The sequence below is a fragment of the Strix aluco genome, chromosome 22 (assembly GCF_031877795.1).
Source record: "Strix aluco isolate bStrAlu1 chromosome 22, bStrAlu1.hap1, whole genome shotgun sequence".
Lineage (NCBI taxonomy): Eukaryota > Metazoa > Chordata > Aves > Strigiformes > Strigidae > Strix > Strix aluco.
Genome location: NC_133952.1, coordinates 4,819,838 through 4,841,956, shown reverse-complemented (window position 1 = coordinate 4,841,956; position 22,119 = coordinate 4,819,838). Strand labels below are relative to the sequence as shown.

General features: G+C 47.7%; 1 protein-coding gene across 11 annotated transcripts; it reads right to left on the bottom strand.

The window, feature by feature from the left end:
• Positions 1-925: 925 nt before the first annotated feature.
• Positions 926-15,562, bottom strand: H6PD (hexose-6-phosphate dehydrogenase/glucose 1-dehydrogenase). Of its 11 annotated transcripts, none has more exons than XM_074848048.1 (7): positions 15,504-15,560; positions 13,834-13,899; positions 12,928-13,093; positions 10,545-11,196; positions 9,238-9,355; positions 6,754-7,023; positions 926-6,076 (listed from the first exon to the last, which is right to left on the bottom strand). In XM_074848048.1, the coding sequence occupies exons 4-7, from the start codon at positions 11,169-11,171 to the stop codon at positions 4,719-4,721; spliced, it is 2,373 nt and encodes a 790-aa protein (XP_074704149.1). In that variant the 5' UTR covers positions 11,172-11,196; positions 12,928-13,093; positions 13,834-13,899; positions 15,504-15,560; the 3' UTR covers positions 926-4,718. The 11 variants fall into 11 exon arrangements, with proteins under 11 accessions (XP_074704149.1, XP_074704151.1, XP_074704143.1 ...); XM_074848050.1 differs by lacking the exon at positions 15,504-15,560 and adding an exon at positions 15,071-15,235; XM_074848042.1 differs by lacking the exon at positions 15,504-15,560 and adding exons at positions 14,486-14,577; positions 14,701-15,038 and having other exon boundaries at positions 12,928-13,899.
• Between the last annotated feature and the right edge of the window lie 6,557 nt (positions 15,563-22,119).

Here is a 22,119-nt window from a genome sequence, read left to right as displayed (position 1 = left end):
TCAGAGAGTATCATACTCACATCAGAGCAATGTACCTGCACACCCAAGGGAGCCCTAGAGGGGATTTGGACACTGAAGAGGAAAAGACCCACAGCACTTGGTACTACAGAACTGCTCTGCTACGTTAGCAGCCCAGGGAATCCACTGAAAACCCACAAGTCTGTGAATGACAGTGCCCTTTCAGCTGCACTCAGGGGAACTGGCATTTGTGAATCTAGCAAGGAAACATCTGATTTAAATCCTCCTATTCTCTTGCCAGGAAAATGAAGCCTTCCCTTACGGCAATAGGATGCTCCTCCTCCCCTTTCCAGGATACACTGTACCTTTTCTTTCTATGTAATGGAGGTGCCAAGCGAGACTTTCCTTTCACCGAGGAAGAGGTGGCTGGCTCTGGACAGGAACACTTGGGTACTAGCTAAACCAGAGGCCAGGCCTCCACACTGGGACCCTGCATAATGCCTTCCTAGCCAGAGGCACAGCATAGCTTGTTCTTGAAGTTCAACTGCATAATCTCAGCTCACAGATCTTGAATAGATTATAGTTAAAAATGCAGCTCTATAAAGTCTATGTTATTAAGCAACTCTGTACTATGGTGATAGTATCTATGGAATGCAACTCAGGGAGTAAATGTGGATCAGTGGAGACTTTCCTAAGGCCTAGCGATTTCAGGACCCTGCGCAGTATTGGGTGATTCCATCTTCTCACTTTAAAAGGGCTTTGGCTGTTCCTCTGTTCTGAAAAGTCCTGGCCTTGTTTGGATGATACACAAAAAAAGAGAGACTGAACATTTAAGACTGCTGGTTTCACGCTACAGAAAATTCAACCTTCTCCGCTTTGTACAACTAAAACTTTAAACCTTCACTCACCAAGAGGACAGGAGAAAAACCAGAACGATGACCAATCTTTACAAGAAATTAAAAGACACTTTTATTAAAAACTATTTATTTTGTATAAATATAATTATCTATTCATTAAACAACACAAAAGCAATCACAAAACTTTACTCATAGGAAAATACAATTTTACAACTTGATTTATAAAAGTTTAAATGAAAAATTACTTACTTCCAGTGTTAGTTTTCTGTAAAACACATAAATAATCGTACCATTGAATTCTAGAAATGCACTTGCCATTTAAAAAAATAACAAAATTGGTATCAATAATCACTTAGGGGAGAAACAGACTATAACAAGTTACTCCATGGAGTTGCTTTTGCAAAGAAAGGTTAATACAAGCTCTCAAGAAGGTGCACACCTCCTATTAATAGCTTTCACAAAATAAAAATAGTACTGCTTCCTTGGCCTACAGCCCAGTGGATTTCTATCATTCTTCCTCATCAGATTTGTTGCTCGTTTAACCCTTCTTCCCATCTGCAGTCTCCCTCCCGCCAGTCACAAATTTTACACAGTTAAAACCATTTTTTTTTTCATTTGGCAAATGCTGAGTTTAACAGGAATTGTCTGTGCAAAAAGAAAACACAGTTCTAAAAAGAGAAAAACCCAAACAACCCATACAGTTATGTTCATCAAGGAAAACGTGTGCAAGCTTTTACTGGATTTTAATAAAATCTAGGATTAATTTTGGGGTGACCCATTAGAAAACCCTACTTTCAGCTGGAAAGAACTGTGGCTCTCTGGGAAAAAACCACATGCTTATTTAAAAGTGCAAATAAACCTCTCTAAAATCAGCGTTTATTTCAAAAGGTGCCAGCGAAATATTAACAAGAAAGCATGCAGAAATAACACCAGCGCCACAGTCATCTGTAAAGTAGTAATAAATTCTGTCATTTATAATAATATATTTATTCTCACATAGGTCAATTTTTCATTAAAACTTGTTCCCTCACACCAAATAGAAAAGAACTGGAATGAAGTTAATATGGCTATTTTTATTTAAAAACAAAAAATTATGTTGGAATTTATGGACATACCAGACCTAAAACATCCTCCTCTGCACAGCTGTTTCAGCCACTGTGGTATATTTTGGAGCCAGCGTTTGCTAGCACTCATCTATGAAGAGAGTTATTCCAGAAGAGTTATTCCGGTTAACTCCTAGGCGTAATGCTCTTACTCCAGACTCCACTGTCAGCACATCCACTTGACAAGCAAGTCCTGCAGCACTCACCTTCCTCCCGCTTTTCTATGCTACTCTCCTCCCCGGTGATTTATTTTCACCCTTTGTTGCTTGTGCTGGTAGTTAAGCCTGCCCGTAACCATGAAACAGGCAGGAGCAAACTTACTGACGAACACCCACAAGGGATGGGTAACCAGCCATCCTGGCTGTCAAACCAGACCAGTTAAGGCACTTGTGTCTCTTCTGTGTTTGAGCTTTTGAGAAAGCGACACCACTGCAACTCCCTTTCCCATGCAAAAGCAAAGTGATGAGCATCAGGGCAACTCAGCTCACCTCAGTCAAACACAGTATGTAAAATGCAGCTTTTCTGGACCATCTGCAAGGTGGGGGAGGGTGTCTGCCAGAAATCACAGCCAGTCCCTGAGAATTTGGCCTTTTCCTGCTGCACATAGCTTCTGCCAGGTTACGTTCTCCCTGGCTCTGTTTGCCTAGGGACAGCTGACGAGTAACAGGCTCTCTGGAGCTTGCTCAGCGCACTTTCATCTGTGCAATTAGCAGAGGACAATTCCGATTTCTGCATTAAGCATTACGCTGAAAGGCACCAAGTCCCCGGGAGCCTGGGAGCACAGGCTGTATGGACCTGCCCACCCTGCTTCACGTGCTATCAGACCGTAGCACCTCTTTGTACCTGGATTTGCCACTTCATCGCTCAGATTCCACAGATCCCTGCACAGGGAGGGATGTGAAGCCAATGCCTATCGCCCAGCTCTCTAAAGCACAGTCTCCTTCCTTCCCTGTACTGCAGGCTTTCAGGTCCCTCAGGGCTCACCAGACTCTCAGGTCCAGCTCCTGAGGATCCCATTTTTCCCTTGTGAGGCTCCAGGGCTGTGAAGGCGGGCCAAGCCTGGCCCTTACTGCTGCTTCTCGGGGTCAGGGCACCATCTCCTGTCAGCAGCAGGGCCCGTCCCGAGCCCCCAGGCCCTGGGTCACCTCAGTCCCCACCATCTCCACCCAGTCACCCACACACAGCTACTTCTCCGTGGAAACAGGGCCAGCATTCACAGGAAGAGAGAAGTCCCCTTCAAAGTGGCCTCCGCTCCTACACAGAACCCTCCCTGTGGGCAGCCAGTACCACATCCACCTCCCAGCTTCCCGCGGTGGGTCTGTTCCTTCCTGCTGCCACCCCAGGGCAGTGGGTTTGTCTCTAGCCTCCACATGGACCATCAGCCCAGATTCTCCCATCTTGTGCTGTCTTGCTTTCCTTACAAAAAGCTGCACTCTGGTGTGCTGTGGTAAATTATGCATTAGAGAAGATCACGGAGCATTTGGGGATATCATGAAAACAGAGAGACACCCACTGTGCATGGCAGCATTCTGGAAGGTGAAAATTAGGGAGAGTGGGGTCTCTAGGTAGGACTAGATGTCTCCAACCCTTCCTGTGAGCAACAGAACTACACACTTCTATAACCACTTAACATTGTCCTGTCAACACGGAAATGCAATTTGCTAGTTCCGTGTGCCGAAGAGATACGTACAGAGAAAATTCCCTCCCCTTATAAATCAGACTTCAAACCCCACCACCACCATCCGCAAACACTGTAACTACCTCAGTGTGTGCTGTAATGACGGATACACTGAAAGTTTATAAAGCTGCCTCCTGTAGAAATTTTACAAGCCACTGAATGACATTGCAAGCTTCAATTCTAAGGACAGAGAAAAGTTCATTTCAGAGAATGAGACAGAGAGAGATAGTTAAAGAAAACATTTCTTTGCTAGCTAAACCCAAACAACTTCTCCGAACACAAAGCTTCTCCCTTAATAATTATTGCACTACAAGCAAATAACAGCTCTGTGAACTGCCATATTCCTCACCCTGTCCCCATTATTCTAACAGCCTAAAAGAGCAATGTGTCTTTCTTCTCCATCCCCCATGGTATCAGATATCCACTTAATGAAAGCAGCAAATTACTGCTTATAAACTCAGCCTCTAATGCTGGGCAATTTGCAAAGAATCGGGGGACTGCAGTGAGCTCACAAATCACCGTTAGCATTTAGGGGCCACATGCCACAAAAGCAAATGGGTGTCTACGCTTTGGGGAGAGCACAGCCATAGTGGCTGGCTGACACTGAGATGGGCTGCACACACAAGGCTACAGACCCATGTGCACAGAAATATCATTTTACCAAGATGACTCTGCCCCAGCCAGACTGAGTAGAGGATGAGCATGTTATTACTGTCTTCTAACCTGAGAATTAAAAAAAAATAATAATAAATTTGGCAGGTACTTAATTTAAGTCTCCCGTAGTGCCTGCGAGGTAGTTAAAGGCTGTTAACCACAAAGGCCTGACAGGGAAAACTGAGGCACTTCAAGGTGAGGTAATTTGTCCAAAGTCACAGGCAGAATCCCTAGCAGAGCCAGAAATGCTGCACTGGGCTCTTGGCTCCTACGTAGCTCTGAACACTGAGCCGAGCTCCTTTCCAGGCTCAAATGTCAGAGGCACTGCAGGCCACAGATTTCCCAGAAGGTTAGAGAAGTCTGTCAGAGATGAAGCTGCTGCTGGCAACAAAAAAACATGGACGTTGTGTAGGAAAATCCAGGCTGTAAGGGCCACGCAGACAAGGGAGGAGGGACACTGTCAAGGCATCACCCAAGCAGAGCTTCATAATCCACATACCACACCAGCTGGCCAGAGGTGGGGTTGACACCCGAGACAGGCCATTTCCTTGGCTCATGGCCCACTCTGCTGAGGAGAGCAGTGATGTCGTGCTTACCCCTCCCCAAAACCAAGACAAACACCTGCCTGGCCTTGTTGATGAGGGGTAGGCTAAGGCTCATCCTTTGGTGAGGTCTGACAGGGCTTTCAGTCAGCACCACAGTCTGAGCCCCTTCCAAGCCATTTTCAGAGTGGGGGAAGAGTGAGGCAGTGTGTCCATCAGTGCCCACCCCCAGCAGCACCAGGTCAAAGCTGGCATTGGCCACCAGGGCCATGATCTCCTTGGCATACAGCTCCGTGCCTCTGTCCTCCTCCACACAGAGCCGCTGGTTCAGGTGCACAGGCATGGGGTGGATGTTGAAGTAGGGCACCCGGACACTCTGGAGGAGGTGGCTGTGCAAGCTGAAGAAGTTGGACTCAGTGTCAGTGAGAGGGACACAGCGTTCATCCACCAGCCAGATGTGGGTGTGCTTCCATGGGAAGGCATAATGGTGTCTTGCCAGCCGCTGGAATAGGACCACAGGGCTTGAGCCACCTGAGAGGGCCAGGTGGAACTGCCCAGAGCGTGCCACAGTCCTGCTTGCTGTCTGCTCGATGTCAGAAGCCAGCTGGGAGATCAGGTCCTCAGACCATGCTGAGACCAGGCGACGTTGCCGAAATTTGGACTGGATTGTCCTGTAATCGCTTGGCATCAGCTTGTTGGGGTTCAGCAGTTCCACCGGCTCTGCCAGTATGAATGCCACTTCCCCACTCACCATTTCAAAGTCTAAGACGTGTTGGTTCTCCGCACCCCCCGGGTAGAGGCGCGGGGGCTGGTGGGAAATGCTATCCAGCAGCGGTGTCCAGAATCCCCAGGAGGCCAGCAGGTTCTCAGTGGTAATGAAGAAGTCCTTCCTACCATGGTAGATGTTGGAGATGAGGACAGAATACGCATCTCTCTCTTTCACAGGGCTGTACACATAGTAATCAGACAACGGTTGTCCAAAAATGTGCAGGTCTGACTGACCCACTGCTTCTCTCCAACTGCCTTCTGGCATGACAGGCCTGAAAAGGTTCCTGCTCACAAGCACCGCAGGAGTGTTGAGTGTGCCGTGCCCAATGTAGAAGATGATCTGCTTGGCTTTACACTGGCTGTGCCCTGCATCCCTCAGAGTCTCTCTCTGAGTGCAGTAGGCCCGGTTCTTGAAGAGAACACGGACATAACCTACCCGTTCATCCAGAGCTTTCCCAGAAGTGAGGAGGAAAGGGACCCCTTCCCAACGCAGGCTGTCACTGTGAACCAGCACACCTGAAATGACAGTGATCTCAGCTACCAAATTAAACCTCAACAGGAAGCAGATTTGAGGGGATCTCTATCACCTATCCATCATACTCCTTCCTTAGCTCCCAGAAAATCTTGGCATCCACTGTGTCTCTTGCTCCACATTCGGCCCTTTCATGACATCACTGGACTAACTGCTCTCCAGCTACCCTGCTGTGCTTCCTCCCAGGTATCCTACTTGATTAGCCTCCTTTCACCTTGCAGGAAACTAGCTTCTGAGCACAAATACCATTCAGACAAACTCTTTAATGTTCAGAAGACCCAGCATGGCCAGAGATGGCCTTGTGTGGTCTACTAATCACAGAGAACATCCAATGTTTTACCCTTCAGGTGCAGAGAGCAACTCAATTTTAGGAAAAGGCAAAGGAGTTTGCAGGCCACTTGAAAATAACTCAGAGATCTTATCGAGAATAATGGGACTTAGCCCTGATGCAATGCTTCCCATTCACTGGATAGTTAGTTAACTAACATGACAGCAGTATTATCTTGTTACAGCTCCCAGTTACCATGCTGGTGGATGTCTGGAGACATCCCTGTGTCAGCAGTGAGGTCATGGGGCTGGTATCAGCACGCAAGGACTCGCATCTCCTGCTCTCCTCAGCTCTAGACTACTCCTTTCTCCAGGGCCCAGACCAAACTCTCACCTGCAAAGGTTGGTGTTGTGCTGATGTAGTCTTGTGTCTTCTGCAGTTCCTCCTGTACTTGGCTGGCATATGCCTGATACTGACCCAACACAGCACTGTTTTTCTCCAGGCCCCGCAAGGACTGGAAGGCCTGCAGCTTGCTCTGCAAAACCTCTTCAGCCCTGGTCACGTTGGCTGGGAGCTCCATGGTCAGGAACATCAGGGCCTCCGTGAGGTGGTTCTGCAGCACGTCCCGGATGACTCCATACTGCTCATAGAAGCTGGTGCGGCCTGAGGACAAAGAGGAGGTAAGATACTGGTAAACAGATGTGGTTTTCCTGCAGTCTTGCCCTCTGCATGTATAACATGTGTGTCAAGGAGAATAAAGAGCACAAGCCCAAATTGGTTTGCACCAAGCTCCTCTTCTCCTGGCCCAACAATAAACTTGAAGCTATCAAGCCCACAGAATTTGTGGATGCCTCATCTCACTGGAAGGGTTCAAGGCCAGGCTGAATGGGGCTTTGCACAGCCTGACCCAGTGAAAGAGGTCCTGCCTGTTGGACTAGATGATCTTCAAAGGTCCCTTTCAACCCAAACAATTCTATGACTCTACGATACTAAGCCTTTATTCTCCCTCCAGAGGGACTTTCAAAATGCCTCTGCTGCTAAAATAAAGATAAAAGGTTCCCACAGGACTGCTTGTCCTCCACAGAGCCAGACATAATCCTCCCTTTGGGTGCTTACAGGGCCTAAACCCAGCAGGAGTAATGCTCTCGCCTGATACTTCCCGAGTGCACAGAGCAGAAGGCAGCTTTGCCTTCTTAGACTGCTTGTGCTTTCAGAAGCTGCAGTCAGTGACTGGCAGCAATATCCAGTTCAAGCCTCCCACATCCAGCACGGTGCAGGGCCCCTGTATAACCCTCGTGACACTCCTGTCCCACAGGTCACAGCACCTGGACCTGAGACTCCACACAACGCGCAGTTCTACGCAAAAGCTTTGACAGAGTAGCTGGAAAGTGGGGTGAGAGCAGGGACTCCAGCAGCCCTATAGCTACACACCAGATTCACAGAACAGCTGAAGCTGGGCCCTGGCAATGAACGCTGCTTTTCACTGCCTCTTTTCCCCTGGTTTTCACGTCCTCAGAAGGCTCTGGCTGAGCCATGCCCTTGAGAGACAAAATTTCACGCACAAAGTCCTGCTTCTCTTTCCCTGCCTGACTTCTCATGCAGGTGGAAACAGGGGAGAAGGACATTGCACTTATAAAGAAAGTGACTCCAACAGATGCCTTTCGTTAGTCCAGCAGCAGCAGGCTGCACACTGCAGACTACATCACAGCCACAGGCTTCCCCTATTGATTGATACATTTATCTCCCTTGCTCTAATCCAAAGGCACATTCATTAAAGTAATCAATGCTGCAGACTTGCTGGGAGCCAGGCTGCCAGCTGAAGCCGCACTGGGGAAGAAAGATGTCAAATGAAAAATTACAAAGTTGTTCAGAGCAGGGAGGGTACAGGGCGTAGCTGGAGCTGCACACAGACAACACTGTTCTCCCTAAACCTCTCTGCAGTGCCTCCCTCTCCCACAAACAGGCCCAGGTGAGGTCTGGGCTGCCAAACCAGAGATTACTCCAAGTTTGATAAAAATGCATTAATTGAGTTTGCGGTGGCTGAGGAAGGAAGGGAAGGAGGGAGGGAGGAGGCAGATAGAGGAGGTAAAGCGAGTGGAGAAGCAATCCTGATGTTGCAGATCTGAGGGCGCCTGACATCGCAAGAAGTGCTGCGGGTGGCAGTCCAGCCCAGAGTGCTTTATGCTGAGCACTGCAGAGCGGATGCTGCAGCATTGCAGGGAGAGATTGCAGCCGTGTCCTTCAGCAGGAGCCCCATGCTAGCAACTCTGGGCTTGGATTTTCTCTCTGCAATGCTCTTTCTTACTACAGAGAGGAAAGGAAAGAAACAGGCAGACAAACGCAGACTGACCCATGTACCTGGACTGACACCAACTAGCTGATACGAGTAACATCCCAGCAAAAGATGTAAGAGCATCTTCCAAAGAATAGCTCAAAGGTACATTCTGTGTGAGCTTGGTAGCTAACAGGACAGGAATATGAAAGGGGTGCTGTTACAACCACCAGATTATTGCAGCACTGAACTGAAGTGGCCTTAGAATGCATCAATTTCAAACCTAGTGCCTTTAACCAAGATTTGGGATAGAAAACTAGGTGCAATGTCCCCACAGCTCTGCAGCAGAGAGGGGGATTCTGCCCCTGCTCCCAGCAATGGGAATCTTTTCTTGGAAGCAGCAACACTATCCAGAAGTGAATCAGTCCCTAGCATAGGAAGTGTAAAACAGTCCCTTTCTATTTCCAGGGAGCAACATATCATTCATCTACTCTTTTTTGTTTCTGCACCAGCACTACCTCAAGGGCCACTTTCACATAATTAATGGACCTGCCAGTTCTCCTTCTCACTCATTCACCCTAGCTCTGCACACTCGCCTCACCAACCTTTAGCATCCACAGTCTCTTTCAAGACAATCTCCACTCTTTCCACATGATGTCGGTTCCAAATTGGATCCAGAAACTGTCGGTTCTGATCTCGAAAAGGCAGGATATGGGCTACAGCCTGTGAAGGGAAAAATCAAAGACCCAACAAAAACTCACCAGATTGCCACAGTATCTCTGCCTCACTGTCCCATCCAGCACTGGGGTAGGGCCAGCTCTGGAGTGCCAGCAGACATGCCACACCACAGAGAGCAGAGTGGGTCAGAGAAGAGAAAAATCAGCAAGAAAGCCTGCAGTGATGCACAGTGGGGTCTCCAGTGACCATACAGAGCAGACATTAAAGGTCTTTCTGAGGCATTTTGATGTTTCATGTGAAAAAGGCTGAACTACAAACTGCAAGGCACTCAGTTTATATCCGTCAAAGGACAAAGGGCTGAGTCAGACCATCCTAGGACTAACGTACGGTTCCAAAGTGCTGAAATACATTAGATCAGATGCTTACACCACCAAAGCCATCTGCTCTTTTTGGGAGAAAAAAAAGAAAAAAAAAAAAAGGAGAAGAAATCCCCCTCTTAATAGAGATGCTCTCCTTGCAGCTGGACATGCAACCTTCTGCGTAAAATCTGGCCACAGTGCCACGGCTACTTTCAAAATGTGGCATCACATTCCTCTAAAACAAGGATGGCATGTCCTTGAACACATTCCCTCTGGGACAATGCAGCTCCACATCCTGAGCTGCCCCTGCAGCAGCCAGTCCTCCGTGGCCTGAGTGGAGCACCGGGCAGGAAGAAACCTTCTCCTAAGCATCCCGCAAAACTAACATCACATCAGCTCCGTATCATATCAAATTAAAAACTGCTTCTAGAAGCCACGGCTAAGCAGAGAGGCCTGTGTGTAATGAGATGGGAGAACTGTGAGAGGGAAAGGGCATTGCTTATTCAGCGAAATCAAAGCCCTGACCTTGGTGAGAAGACCAGATGAATTCTGCATCTCTCCTTCATGCACACACACAGTTCACCCCTACACCCTGGCTTCCCTCTGGAGAGGGGACCCTCATCACTAACGGGAGAAAGCCCTGCTTTGGTCTGCACGTCTCCTCTGCTCTGGAAGAGGATGGACAGCAGCACAGCACAGGACAAGAATAACAGTACAGGATTCCATAAGCAAATGGCAGCAAGTGAGCACACTCAGTGGCCTGTGAATTTGAGAGGGGAACAACGCTCTCATTAGATGCGGAGCTGACATCCAACACTCTTCCAGCCTTTAAGTCCCTCAACGTGGCAGGGGGCTGCGCATTGCAAGCTGCTCACCTGTTTGCCAAGGTAGTGATCCACCCGGTACATCTCCTCTTCCCTGAAGAAGCTTGTCAGCTCTGCAGCCAGCTGCTGGGCTGACACCAGGTCATGGCCAAAAGGCTTCTCCAGCACCACACGCAACCAGGCTCCCGGAGGTGGTCTGCAGCTGCTGTTGATGTGCCGGGCGATCTCTGTGTAGGCAAATGGTGGTACTGAGAAGTAGAAGATCCTTCCAGCTTCCTTCAGCCCCTCCTGGCGAAGCAGTGTCTCAATCTCTCTGTTCAGCACAGTGTAGTTTTCGGCAGTCTTCAGCTGGTGGTATTGGCTCAGCTTCAGGAACTGGTCCTTGAGCACAGCACATCTGTCAGGGGATTCATCTGGGGGACAGGCCAGCTTCTTCAGCACATCAAACATCAGCCTCTGTCCTGGCTCCAGAGCTGTCAGTGCAGCCCCGTGGAAAGTGAAGCTGTGGCCACTGCTCACTTGGTCCATGTAGAGTTGGAAAAGACCCTGCCACAAATACTTCTTGGCCAAATCACCTGTGGCTCCCAGCAAGACCACTGAAATGTGACCCTGGGACGCTTCAGCCAGTGATGGCAAGGCTCCCACGAACAACACTGTACACAGCACTCTTCTCAGCATCTTGGGAGAGGCAGACCCAGGAACACTAGAGGACAGGATTAAAAATTAAAATCTGTCAATCCGTGTTATAACACTCAAAACACAATGCAAGGTACCTGCCTTCCCATGGCTGAAGAGTCAGGGACTTCTGCCTGGATCCTCCACCCAACAGTCTCCCCTCCATGACTTGAATCACAGTAGTAACTGGGGCTCTTGAAAAGACTGCAGCCTCCTCATGCAAACCAAGAAGTGGAAGACAGCGTGTGCCTATGGTCTTTCAGTAGCATAAGCATTGTTCCCACAGCTGAGTTAATGAGGGGGTGTCAATACCTTTAGACAGCGAAACTGAAATCCATTTTAATACAAATTTCAGAGCTGGCTACAAATGAACACATGTGCCTGCAAATTAAGTACTGCTTTCAACAACCTCCTGTTTGGGACTTGGCTCAGATGGTATTATGCTGTCATGGCATTGCTTCATGTCAATATTGTCCTAGCAGCTCAGAAACAAGCACAACCACTGGCAGTTCCAGCACACAGGCTCTTCTTTAATACACTCTCATGAACAGAGCTGAATTAGGTTCTAATGAGCTACTGGGAGACAAATGGTCTGATAAAACAACACAGGGGAAGAGAAGTTTAGTCCTTAAAACTGAGTCTAGACATGAGCCAGTCTAGATGTTGTCTCATGATGGTTGTGTATGGGGCCAGGAGACAATGTGAGGTTTGTGTTCTGCCTACTGCAACTTTCCATCACTGAACAGCGCGTGTCAGCACCCGTTTTGGCCTCCTCCGCTCAGTACCCATTCAAACCACTGCAGCCAGTAACAGCTGCTCTCCCTGACTGAAAAGCCCCTTTGCTCATTCTTATTTATTCCTGTTTCTCTAATCCAAAATAAAGTTGGTTTTAAGAGAAATGACACATTTAGTTCTTATACCTAGAAACATGGCAATGACTTTACATCTCAAGAGAGATAATCCAGAACAAGCGAATAAACCATTGTGCTGTTCTCATTACACCAAGTATTATTTCAGAAGCTCTTACACTGGCTATCTCATTCTCTTAATGTCATCTTCTGAAGTTGTGTTTAGTTGGAGCATAGCTTTCACAGCACACAAGATAATTAACTTCTTTAAAAATTTTTGGTTCTGGTCAATAAATTTACACCTGTGCAGGAAAACCAGCCTCTTGACAGTAAGAGGAAAAAGTACATGGCTTTTTTATACTGGTACAGGTGCAGTTCCACTAGGCTTTGCACTGGCATGATTACACCATTGTAAAAAGGCAGTTTCCTGAGTATACAACTGAGCAATGGATCTTGGGTATGAGAATGAACATGACCACCTTAACCTTCTGCAGGCAGAGACAAGACAGAAAAGTGTCTCATCAGATTCACACATTCACAGTCAGCTAGAAAACACATCACTGGCTCCGTTGCTCCAGTTACAGCTGCCCATATGCCCTAGGACTGAAAGCTGTTAGCTTTTACCTGCCCAGACTTACTCAGGACTGTTTTTCCTAGGCTGGAGCAAAAAGGCCTGGTCCTTGCTCTCCTTGAATGGCAGAGGGATGAAACACAGACCTTGTCCTAGTTCTTTACTGGTTCTCCCCCTGGAAAGCTCTCAGAAAAGTCACTATTTCATCACTAAATCAACACTAAGTCAGCTAAAGGATGAGGATAACTAAATAAAAACAAGGAAATTCAGAATATCTCTCCCTATCTGCACCTTGAACTGTTCTTCCTAAATCTCACGTTTCTCTCCTCAGCAGACTCACCTGAGTAATACAGAAACTCTACAGAGACTGCAGTGGCAAAAGTAACTGGAAACTTTTCTTCACAGCCCCTCCAGAGTGCAGATCTCTCTTCTCCTGTGACTGTGTGTACAGCAGACTCTGATCAACGGTCAGGTAACCAAGTAGGATACGGCAGGTTGTAGCCTTTCTGATAAACAGGAGGAAAGACCCGATTACAGCAAAGAAAAAAATGAACGTGCCTGTGCCAGCAACATCACAGCACATCCCAGCTCTTACCCCGTGCATGTTAGCTGTGCTAAAGCTTTTGGCTGCCATTTGTGAGCAGGCAAAATGCAGGTGTATGTGGCAACCCCTGCTCCCACAGTGTCTTCCTGAGTAACTGCTCTGCTTTGCATGTGAGCTCAGATCCATGCTGAAGGTCTCCAGCTGAGAACCTAGCGAGCCTCCCCGGAGCACTCCCCCACTCCAGCTCTCAGGAGAAAGAGCTTCCCAAGACTGCAACCCTGATGCAGTGAGGAAGGGGGCAGTTTTAGTGACCCTCCCCTCGGACAGCAGGACGGCACCTGGGCGATGCTGCTACACCCAGGCACCCAGGCTTCCCTCTCACAGGTCAGTTTGTGTAGCGGCTCCTTAGATTTCCTCCCCCGTTTCCTGCATGGAGATCACACAGCAGCTGAGCATCAGTTCACCCACCACAACCGCAGCCCGCTCTGTTCTGCCACTGTGCAAGGAGACAGCCTCCGTGCTCCCCACAGGGCACATCACTCCCTCAAGAGACGGCCCAGTACCTGTTGCTCTTCTCCAGAGAGCTTCACCAAGGTACACTGTAGTCTGTAAATCTAACTCGTATCACCTCTCCCAGCCTTCTGTTGTGACTGCCTCCCGTCCCTCCCTTCTTGCTGTACTATTTAAGCTCCACATACTCACTTCAGGAATCCAGCAAATAGTGCTGGCAATCGCAGAGGAGCAGAAGTGTGGCTCCTAAGATTTTACCTGCAATATAAATAATGATCATTTTAAGCAGAGGCTTGGTTTTCCTTCCCCCACTATGTGGTTATAATGCAGATAACAAAGTTTCTCAGTGCAATAAAGTAATATTTACACTTGCTTGAGCAACCTTTATTCCAGGAACCTACAGAAGTTTGACATACTGCCCGTTGCACCTGGGCAGGCTGCAGTTACTGCGATGCCCTACAGAGACCGCAGCTGAAGAGCAGGTACCTACTATGGAATGGGAAGGGTTTGGGTGGGTCATTTTTTTCCATGTACCCAAGGAAATGAGTGAATCAGCCAAGTAGTTTCCTGGCAGATTCAACTACACAGTCACATGTATTTCCAAACCAACTGAAAACCAGTTTCACAACACTCCCAATTGCAAAATATTGTGCTACACTGCCCAGAATAAGCACAGTAAACCCAGGGATGTTTGTTTACTGCTTTCATATCAGATAATCACTACTGTTGACACTAAAAAATAAAACTCTCAAAATCCCATAGCCTGCCAGAACAAAGTTACTCAGTCAGACTTCAGGAAAAGACTCCTGGGCCTGATCTATATAAAACACTGTAAGAGCTTAACCTGCAGTAAGTGTAAAGACTGTGCATTCCCTTGCACAGTCACTGGAATGCCACTTTGACATGAGCTCATTTCGGGTCTTGTAAATTCTCCTGCTGTATGGAAAAACCGAAAAAGATCTTTTTTGTTACTGTTGCATCCTCACTGAAAAGCCAAACGCAGCATGGCCTGGGGTCCTACAAGGCTCTGCACGTGTAACACACAAAGGGAAGAGTTACCGAGATTCTTTGAGAATCAGGAAAAACACATTGGTCTTCTGTATGTGCAAACATTAGAGCAGGAATGACCTCACTATCAGCTCCTGGAAAGGTCAGAGGCTTAATGTGGAGACTCACATTAAAAGCTGAGGCATGAATTAGCGCCTGGCCTTTGCTGTGAAGCACCAGTGCCGCGCTGACAGAGCCTCAGTGCCAACCCCAGCCCAGCTCAGCGGCTCAGCCCCCGACCCCTGGAGGAGCGGCAGGACAGGGCTCCAGCGCGTGGGCACCCCCGCAGCCCGACAGACACCGAGGGCACCTGCGAGGTGCGTGTCCCTGCGGCCACAGCGCCGGGAGAGACCCCCCCTCTCACCGCCCGCTCCCCCCAGACCTGGCCGCTGGCGATCTCCTCCCGGTTTCCCGAGCCCCGGGGATGCAGGAGGGGCTGGGGGCCCGTCCCTCCCCAGCACCGAGGTAAGCGGCACCGCCACGCGTGCCGGCGGCCGCAGGCCGTGCCCAGCAGCACGGCGGGGCGCGGGGAGAGCGGCGCCCCCCCCGGCGGGCCGGCGGCACAGGGCCCTGCGCCCCGCTCCCGGCAAACGCCGCTGCCCTCCGCGGCTCCGGGCACCGCGGGAGCCCCCCGCCGGCCCGGCCCGGCCGCCCGCCCGCTCCATGCACCGGGGCTGCCCGGCGCCGCCATGCACCGCACGGGAGAAGGCCGCCTGCTCCCGGCTGCCACACGCAGCCGCGACCGGGGGAAGCCGCGCCAAGAGCCGCCTCCATCTTCCGCCCCCCGACCCGTCCCCGCCGCCCCCCCCACTCACCTCCCTCCCACCCCGGGCCCGCGAGCGGGGCGGTGGTGGCGGCGGCGGCTGCGGGCGGGCCCGACACAGCGCCCCGCCCGCCGGGGCGCTCCTCCCACCGCCGAGAGAGTCTGCGGTTGGCGTCGGCTCTCGGCGGGCAGCGGCGGTCGGGAGGGGGGAAAATCGCAGGGCAGGGGGGCTCTAGGGACACAGGCTGTCCCCTCGTCTGGGGACACAGGCTGGGGACAGCCACCCGTGCCCACACCTAGCTGAGCACCGTCGCTGTGATCGCGCCCTGGGCACTGAGACTTGCACCCTTTCGGCACCTGGGGGTTGCATGAGGTGTGTCCGCATGGATGGGCACATGGTGCGCTGGTAGCACGTTTGGGCTGGAGAGGTTTGTGATGCACCATTAGACCAAAACCTTTACTGAGGCTGGGAGTTGCAGTAACCGAAAGAAACATTCCCTGTTTTCCGTCGTTGCATTGTGTGGTCTAATTTTATATATGTGTGTGTGTGTGTAAGTATATTTGCCTACAGACCTTGCATTGGTTTGTGTCCTGAAATTATGGTGACTCTAGCATACTACCTTGTAACTACACATGTGCAGCCACAACTCCACTCCTCTGTTTTCTAAACAAAGGAAGTACCTAGTGAACCTCCTGGAGTGCATTCAGTTCAACCTGACAGTGCTTTTAGACACATCAGATTTGGGGAAGGCAGGCAGAGTGATGAGAGGCAGACAGAAGAGAAGCAAAACTCTACAAGTGCCCCCCACCACCCAAGAATGCACACAGCAGAGCGCTCTTATAAAATGTCCTGGTACCATGTAAAACTTTCACTGGCGCTCAGCTGTTGCCTTCAAATTCACTGGGGTGAACGATGTCATAGGTATCATTTCCCTAGTTGGCTCCACTAAGTACATTACTGTATGGAAATCTTTCCAGTCGCTGGCTCTAAGATCCAAGCAGGCTGTAGTCAGACTCAGGGTCTCTGCTACCACTGGGCTCACTGCTACATCAGGGCTCTAATTATGGATTCCACCAGCTCCCCATGATGCAACACATAAAATTAATATGAATATTAAAAACTCCTTTGTTCAGAGCCCTGGCCAGCGAGACTTCACAGATACCATCCCAGACCTCAGAAAATGCTGTGTTTTTGCAAACCATGATTTGTATGGCAATAGCAAGGAGTTGTAAAGCAAACCTACACAGTTAAATAGCTGTAACTGTATCCAATAATAAATGGCATTACATTATATGGCAAGACTAAACCCCATTCCTATCCTCTTTTTCGCTCAAAGGTCTCAAATTATTTTACAGAAAGAGATATGCTTTACCACAGCTACTTTACAGATGGGGAAACTGAGTCACTTTGACAAATCTGAGAACAGAATTGGGGTACCTTGCTGCTCAGGCTGGTAATCTAGCAATGACATTACATATATGAGACAAGCCTCGCACTATATTTGTGATATAACTTTGAATTATATTTACAGTATAATTTCTCGACGCCATAACCTTCTTCACCATTCTGTTCTGAAGGCTCTTGCATCAGCATGTGTGTCTGATCTCAGAATGACCCTTTACGGTATTGCCAAGGTGTCAGAGTGACACAGAGTGGTAGCACCTCGGTTTGCCTGCAAGATACGGGTCCACACGAGGGATGAGGGAGACTGCAGCCTACCCTGCTTCACATTCCACATCGCTTTATGATTCCGACCATGTTACTAATGCAGCTTTGGACTGGGTGAAGTCTGAACGCCTCTAACAGCGGCCCTAGTTCTGAAACCCAGCAGAGGGTAGATCACAAGCATAACTTAAGTGATGAAATGTAACAAATTAAACTTGGTGAGGGGGTAAATAACTCATCTGAAAGAGCCAGCTGGACAAATAATCCAGCTCCAGAGATCTCCCCTTACTGTTCTGTGTGATATTACTACACAGTACCTTTAGCAAGAAGCTTGGGGGAATCAGTGCTATATCCCATAGCTATGTATTTAACCCCTTAATGACCCGATGACAAAGCTTGCTTAGCTCTCAGAAGCTACTCTGGATCTGTTTAGGTATAGCAGACTGTCAGAAGGGGTAAATTGCAATCTCCTTTTACAGTCTGTTTTCTGTTCTGGAAGAAAAAGGGGCTTTGCCATCTACTTTAGCAGAAATCATTAAAGTGCAAATCTCCCTACTGCATATTTCTGGCACATTGAATGAGATAAACAGCTGAGGCCCTGGTCACTTGTGCCTGTTATTATTACAGATAGAGCTGGAAGTTGGGAGTGGCGGCAGTTCTTTAACATCTTCTGTTGAGAGACCCTGTTTTCAGCTAATATGATGCTGAACTTTAAATATTGAGGCTGAAATTGGGGGGGGGGGTGTCACTCTGTGCAGTCATTTTTTGGAAGTCTCTGAAAAAAATGGTGCAGCTATTTCTGAGATGAAGGTCAGAAGATAAAATAGGTTTTTTGATGATGTTAAAAATATCTCAGCTGTTTCATTAAGGAGCTCTAACATCTCATAATTTGGGGCAAGTAAGATTTTATCAGGATGATGGTTTGGATCAGAATGTGCATTTGTCAGAAAAAGTGTGGGTTTGTCAGTGCCTTTTCAGACTTGCTCAGTTGCATGCTCCTTTAAGGGAAATAGGTCCAGTGTGACAGATGAGACATGTGATGCCAAAAAATGAATAAAAGGTAGTTAGCAAGGGAGGGGGCATTAAGGTGCCAGATGTTCTACAAGCAAATAAAAACTCTATAGGAAAAAGAGCTGTTCTGGTTGGTGTTTAAAGGTGTTTCAGAGGAGGAAGTATTAAGCTGAAGAGAGCAGCTTATCATTTGAGAGACTCTAGCCTATAAACCCTAGTAAAGGTTGTGTTTTGGCAGAGCAACTGGAAGCCATTCCGTAGTAAGTGGTTCTTCAGTTAGGAGTGGGAAAAACAATATAAAAAGTGAGCTTGATGTAGTGGGAGTTTGTTGCCCTTTTGTGTTGCGTTCACAGACTAGCCTCAAGGTGGGGAGAGGTGAAACTGAGCCAGGATGGGGTTTGTACTGCTTTGAAGACGTAAGGTGTGCTTCAGTATAGCGAGGTTTTGATGAAGTAATCTTAGAAGAAACTCGCCTGGTATCTGCCAAATTTATTAACCTCTGCAAAGGCATCTCCTGCCAATGATCTATAGAGGTGGCTGTAAATGACTGAGTAATTTCTGTGGATGCTTTATCATTCCTCAGTTCTTGTGTGTTGTTTCATGAGCTGAGAGCCCTGCTTGGTCATGCTGCTGCAGAGCCTGGTGCAGCTGGGTCACTCACTGTGCTGGGGAGACAAGCTTCCAGGAGAGCGCTGAAGTTCTAGACTATCAAGCTCACATGATTTTGAGTAAGGCTGTTAACTTTGGCTGTGAAGCAATAAAGAACAGCTGTACAGCAGCTGGGCTTCTTAGAAAATAAAATTACTGTCTTGTGGCTTCTGGAAAACCAGACTGTAAAAATCATAACAGTGGTTCTTAAATGGGTGTGGGAGAGAGTAAGAAAGAGGGGCTTTGTTATGGCTATTGGGGCAAGCCAATGACTTACTACTTAATGAGTTCTGGAGCTGCAGTTGTGCTTGAAGTTGGTTTGTGGTTAAGCATGCTCACTTAAAGCCTGCAATAGGCCTGATAGAGGGAAATCTCCAATCCAGTTTAAGAAGTTTAGATTTAAATACTTACGTCTGTTTGGTATTAAACAATGCCATCTCTGTGCATCCAGACAAACTTTGTTTAGAGGCTGGAAAGCTGATCTATGCAGGAGTGTCATAGGAATGGTGGGTGATGTTCCCAAGACCCAGCTGCTCTGGTGTTCCGTTTGGACAGCTTGGCTCTTAAAGAGATTAGCATCAAAGTAAAGCTGAGACACTCCAAGGTGAGAGACTATTAGAGTAATACTGCCTCTTAAGAGCTTCTGTTTCTGTTGTTTGTCGACTTTCGTTTTTAAACTATAGCTTTTAAGCTGTAGAAATGTCCAGTGAGTACCTCACAGGTGTGCTGCTTGAGCGGGGCAGGAAAGTGTCTTAACACAGTTGACTTGCTGTGAAGCTTGAGTGAATGGCATTACTAGATAATTCAATTACCTCCCTGCTGCTATCCCCAACCAGTCATGGGACTAAAACATGACTTAATGCCCCACTGTAAAGTTCTGTCACCAAGACTAGATGAGTCCTTCAGCAGCATTGCTGCAGTAGTGATGCAGTCTGCCATCCCTCAGCAACCAGGATGCAGCTGCAACACAAATACTCCATTAAAGCAGTGACAAGGGGAAAGGAGTTGGGGGGTGGGGAGGAGGAGAGCTAATCTTCACCAAGTAATCTACCTGAATCAAACCAGAAATGATCAATGAAGTAAGCTGTACCTACTTTCTGCCTTTTGTTCTAACAAAGTGATGCTCTCATCAGCTTGATCAGCAGATTAAAGTGCTGGCATCTTCCCCAGGAACTCCTGCACTGGGACAAGCTGCCTTCAGCCCCCTGTTTGGTCTTGGGCTAAAAAAGGATGGAAGTGGAAGTTCTAGGCTAAGCATGTTCTTTCTTCATTGTAATGTAGGGAAATACTATCTTCCTCTTGTGCATGAGGACAAAAGCAGCTAGGCAGCTTTGCTTAGCTTTCAGTAGCTGAACACATTACTTGTGGCTCCTGAGGACCTTTTAGTGCATTAACTAAAAAAGTTGTACCTATACTGAGGGAAAAAAAAAAATCATAAAGCAACTACTGCTCTATTGTTGTAGACGTAGTATGTGGAGATGGACTAAAATCTGTCTCCTCAAGATAAGCAAAGGCAGTTCACCGATGAAGAGATTGCCTCTTCTCTGCCCTCGCTGTTGAGAGTAACCATCTTCCCTTGTTTGTTCTCTAACATGAACTGTTCTCAATGTGATCCAGCCTGATTAAGAGCTTCAGCAGTTGAGTCTGTATCATAATCAGTTAATTTACTTCAGAAAGAAGCACAGGGCAGGTAACTTGTGTTGCTGGCTGGCTGGCTCTGACAGCTTCTGGAGCACGCAGGAATTGAAACCGCGAGCCTTTGAAGGCTTAACTATACTGTGGCAGTACTTTGTCCACTGAACAATGCTGGCTTTCTCCAAACTCTTTGGGGCTGGGTAAGTAAGAAATTACTTTTCTTGGCTTGCGATATAAAAGGTGGTCAGAAGACAGGCGTGTAGGGAGTACTGTAATCATTGAGCTACCTCAAGTTCCCCAAAACGTACTTGATTGGAGTTTAATAGTTACTGTAACTTAGGCAAATATTGATTGATGAAGGTTGACACGCTGAACTTCTGAAATTAATAATGGATATTGTTGTGCTGGTAATCAGTTTCATGTGTAACTAGTATTGGACATACTGTCCTAGATTTAAAAATAAACCAAAACAACAAAAAATAAAAACCCACCCCAAATTAATATTATATAAATAGCACACGTGTGAGAAGAAACCTTCAAACATGGAGGCTTCCCAATCGAGGAATATTTTAGCTCTTGCTCTGACTTTCACATCTTCAGTCCTAGGTTTTATCATTCTGAGTGAATGCTGCAACACTGAATGCCAGTGTCCACCTTCATATTGAATTCTTATTGAGTGATACAGGTTTAACCATTGCAATAAGGTTATTTCTTCTATCCATGAAGTTTTTGAAATTGCAATAAAAGCAAACCCACTATCTACCAACCACTTTTATGTTCTAATATAAATAGTGACCTAGGCAGAATCTGATGGCATAATACTGCAGCAGAGCTGTCTTGCACTTCTTATCAGAAAGCTGATCAGCCCAGGACTGCTGCACTCCACAACTGCTGAACTGCCTGAATACAGCTGAGGAAAGCCAAAGGTTTTCTCTGAGCGTCTTGACAGCTGAATGGGAAAGCAAAGTTGAAAGATATCCCTCTGCCCTTATCTCAATGCCACATTAAGATTAGACTGATAGATAAAGTTTAAAAACAAAATCCTTCATCATGACGTATTTTCTCCTGTAACAAAGTGAAATGCACCAAAATGCATAACCGTGTTACTATTAATGGACTGTGTTGCAGCAGCGAATTGGTGCAGAGTTTGGGATGGTGTGTGTGGTTCAGTGCGTTCCTGGGCATGTTGCATACGGGCTGTGCACGGCAGCTTTGTTTATAAAGTGGTGCTTTTCCTCATCTTATCTACTACAGATTAGCTGCGTGTTTCTGGTTTGTAGAGTGAGTGGCCTCAAAGTATTGCGAAACACTTCAAATCAATGTTTTCAAAGCCTTGGCAAAGAGGTATATAATTTCAGTAAAACATTTTGACAGTTCAGTAACACATTTTGCTGCTGGTTTTAGCCTACTTTCGCCGAAGGCCTGCAGAGGTAGTGGGCTTTCTTACACTGAGACTATCCTGCCTGTTCATGCTAATTCTACCATGCAGTAGCTGCAGCAGTACTGTAAATACAAAACTGAAACGCAGCTTTGTCTCTCTGTGCTCTTATGTGGTGTGAAATCAGAAGAATCGAGTATGTTATCTTACGCAACAGGTGTAAAGAAGTAAAAACTGACCCAGTCCCCTGAATCCTAGGCTAGACTTCTGCTGAGTGGGTGGTAATGACTGGCATGCTGGATACAGACCATAATCTGCATGTACTACATC

Bases quoted from the DNA above. Each gene is read 5' to 3' on its own strand.
- H6PD (XM_074848047.1), bottom strand. From the start codon at position 11,171: ATGCTGAGAAGAGTGCTGTGTACAGTGTTGTTCGTGGGAGCCTTGCCA. The intron at 9,356-10,544 runs GTGAGCAGCTTG...TTCCCTTCACAG, and splicing joins ATCACTACCTTGGCAAACAG to GCTGTAGCCCATATCCTGCC. The intron at 7,024-9,237 runs GTTGGTGAGGCG...CTTTGTCCTCAG, and splicing joins AGAGACTGTGGATGCTAAAG to GCCGCACCAGCTTCTATGAG.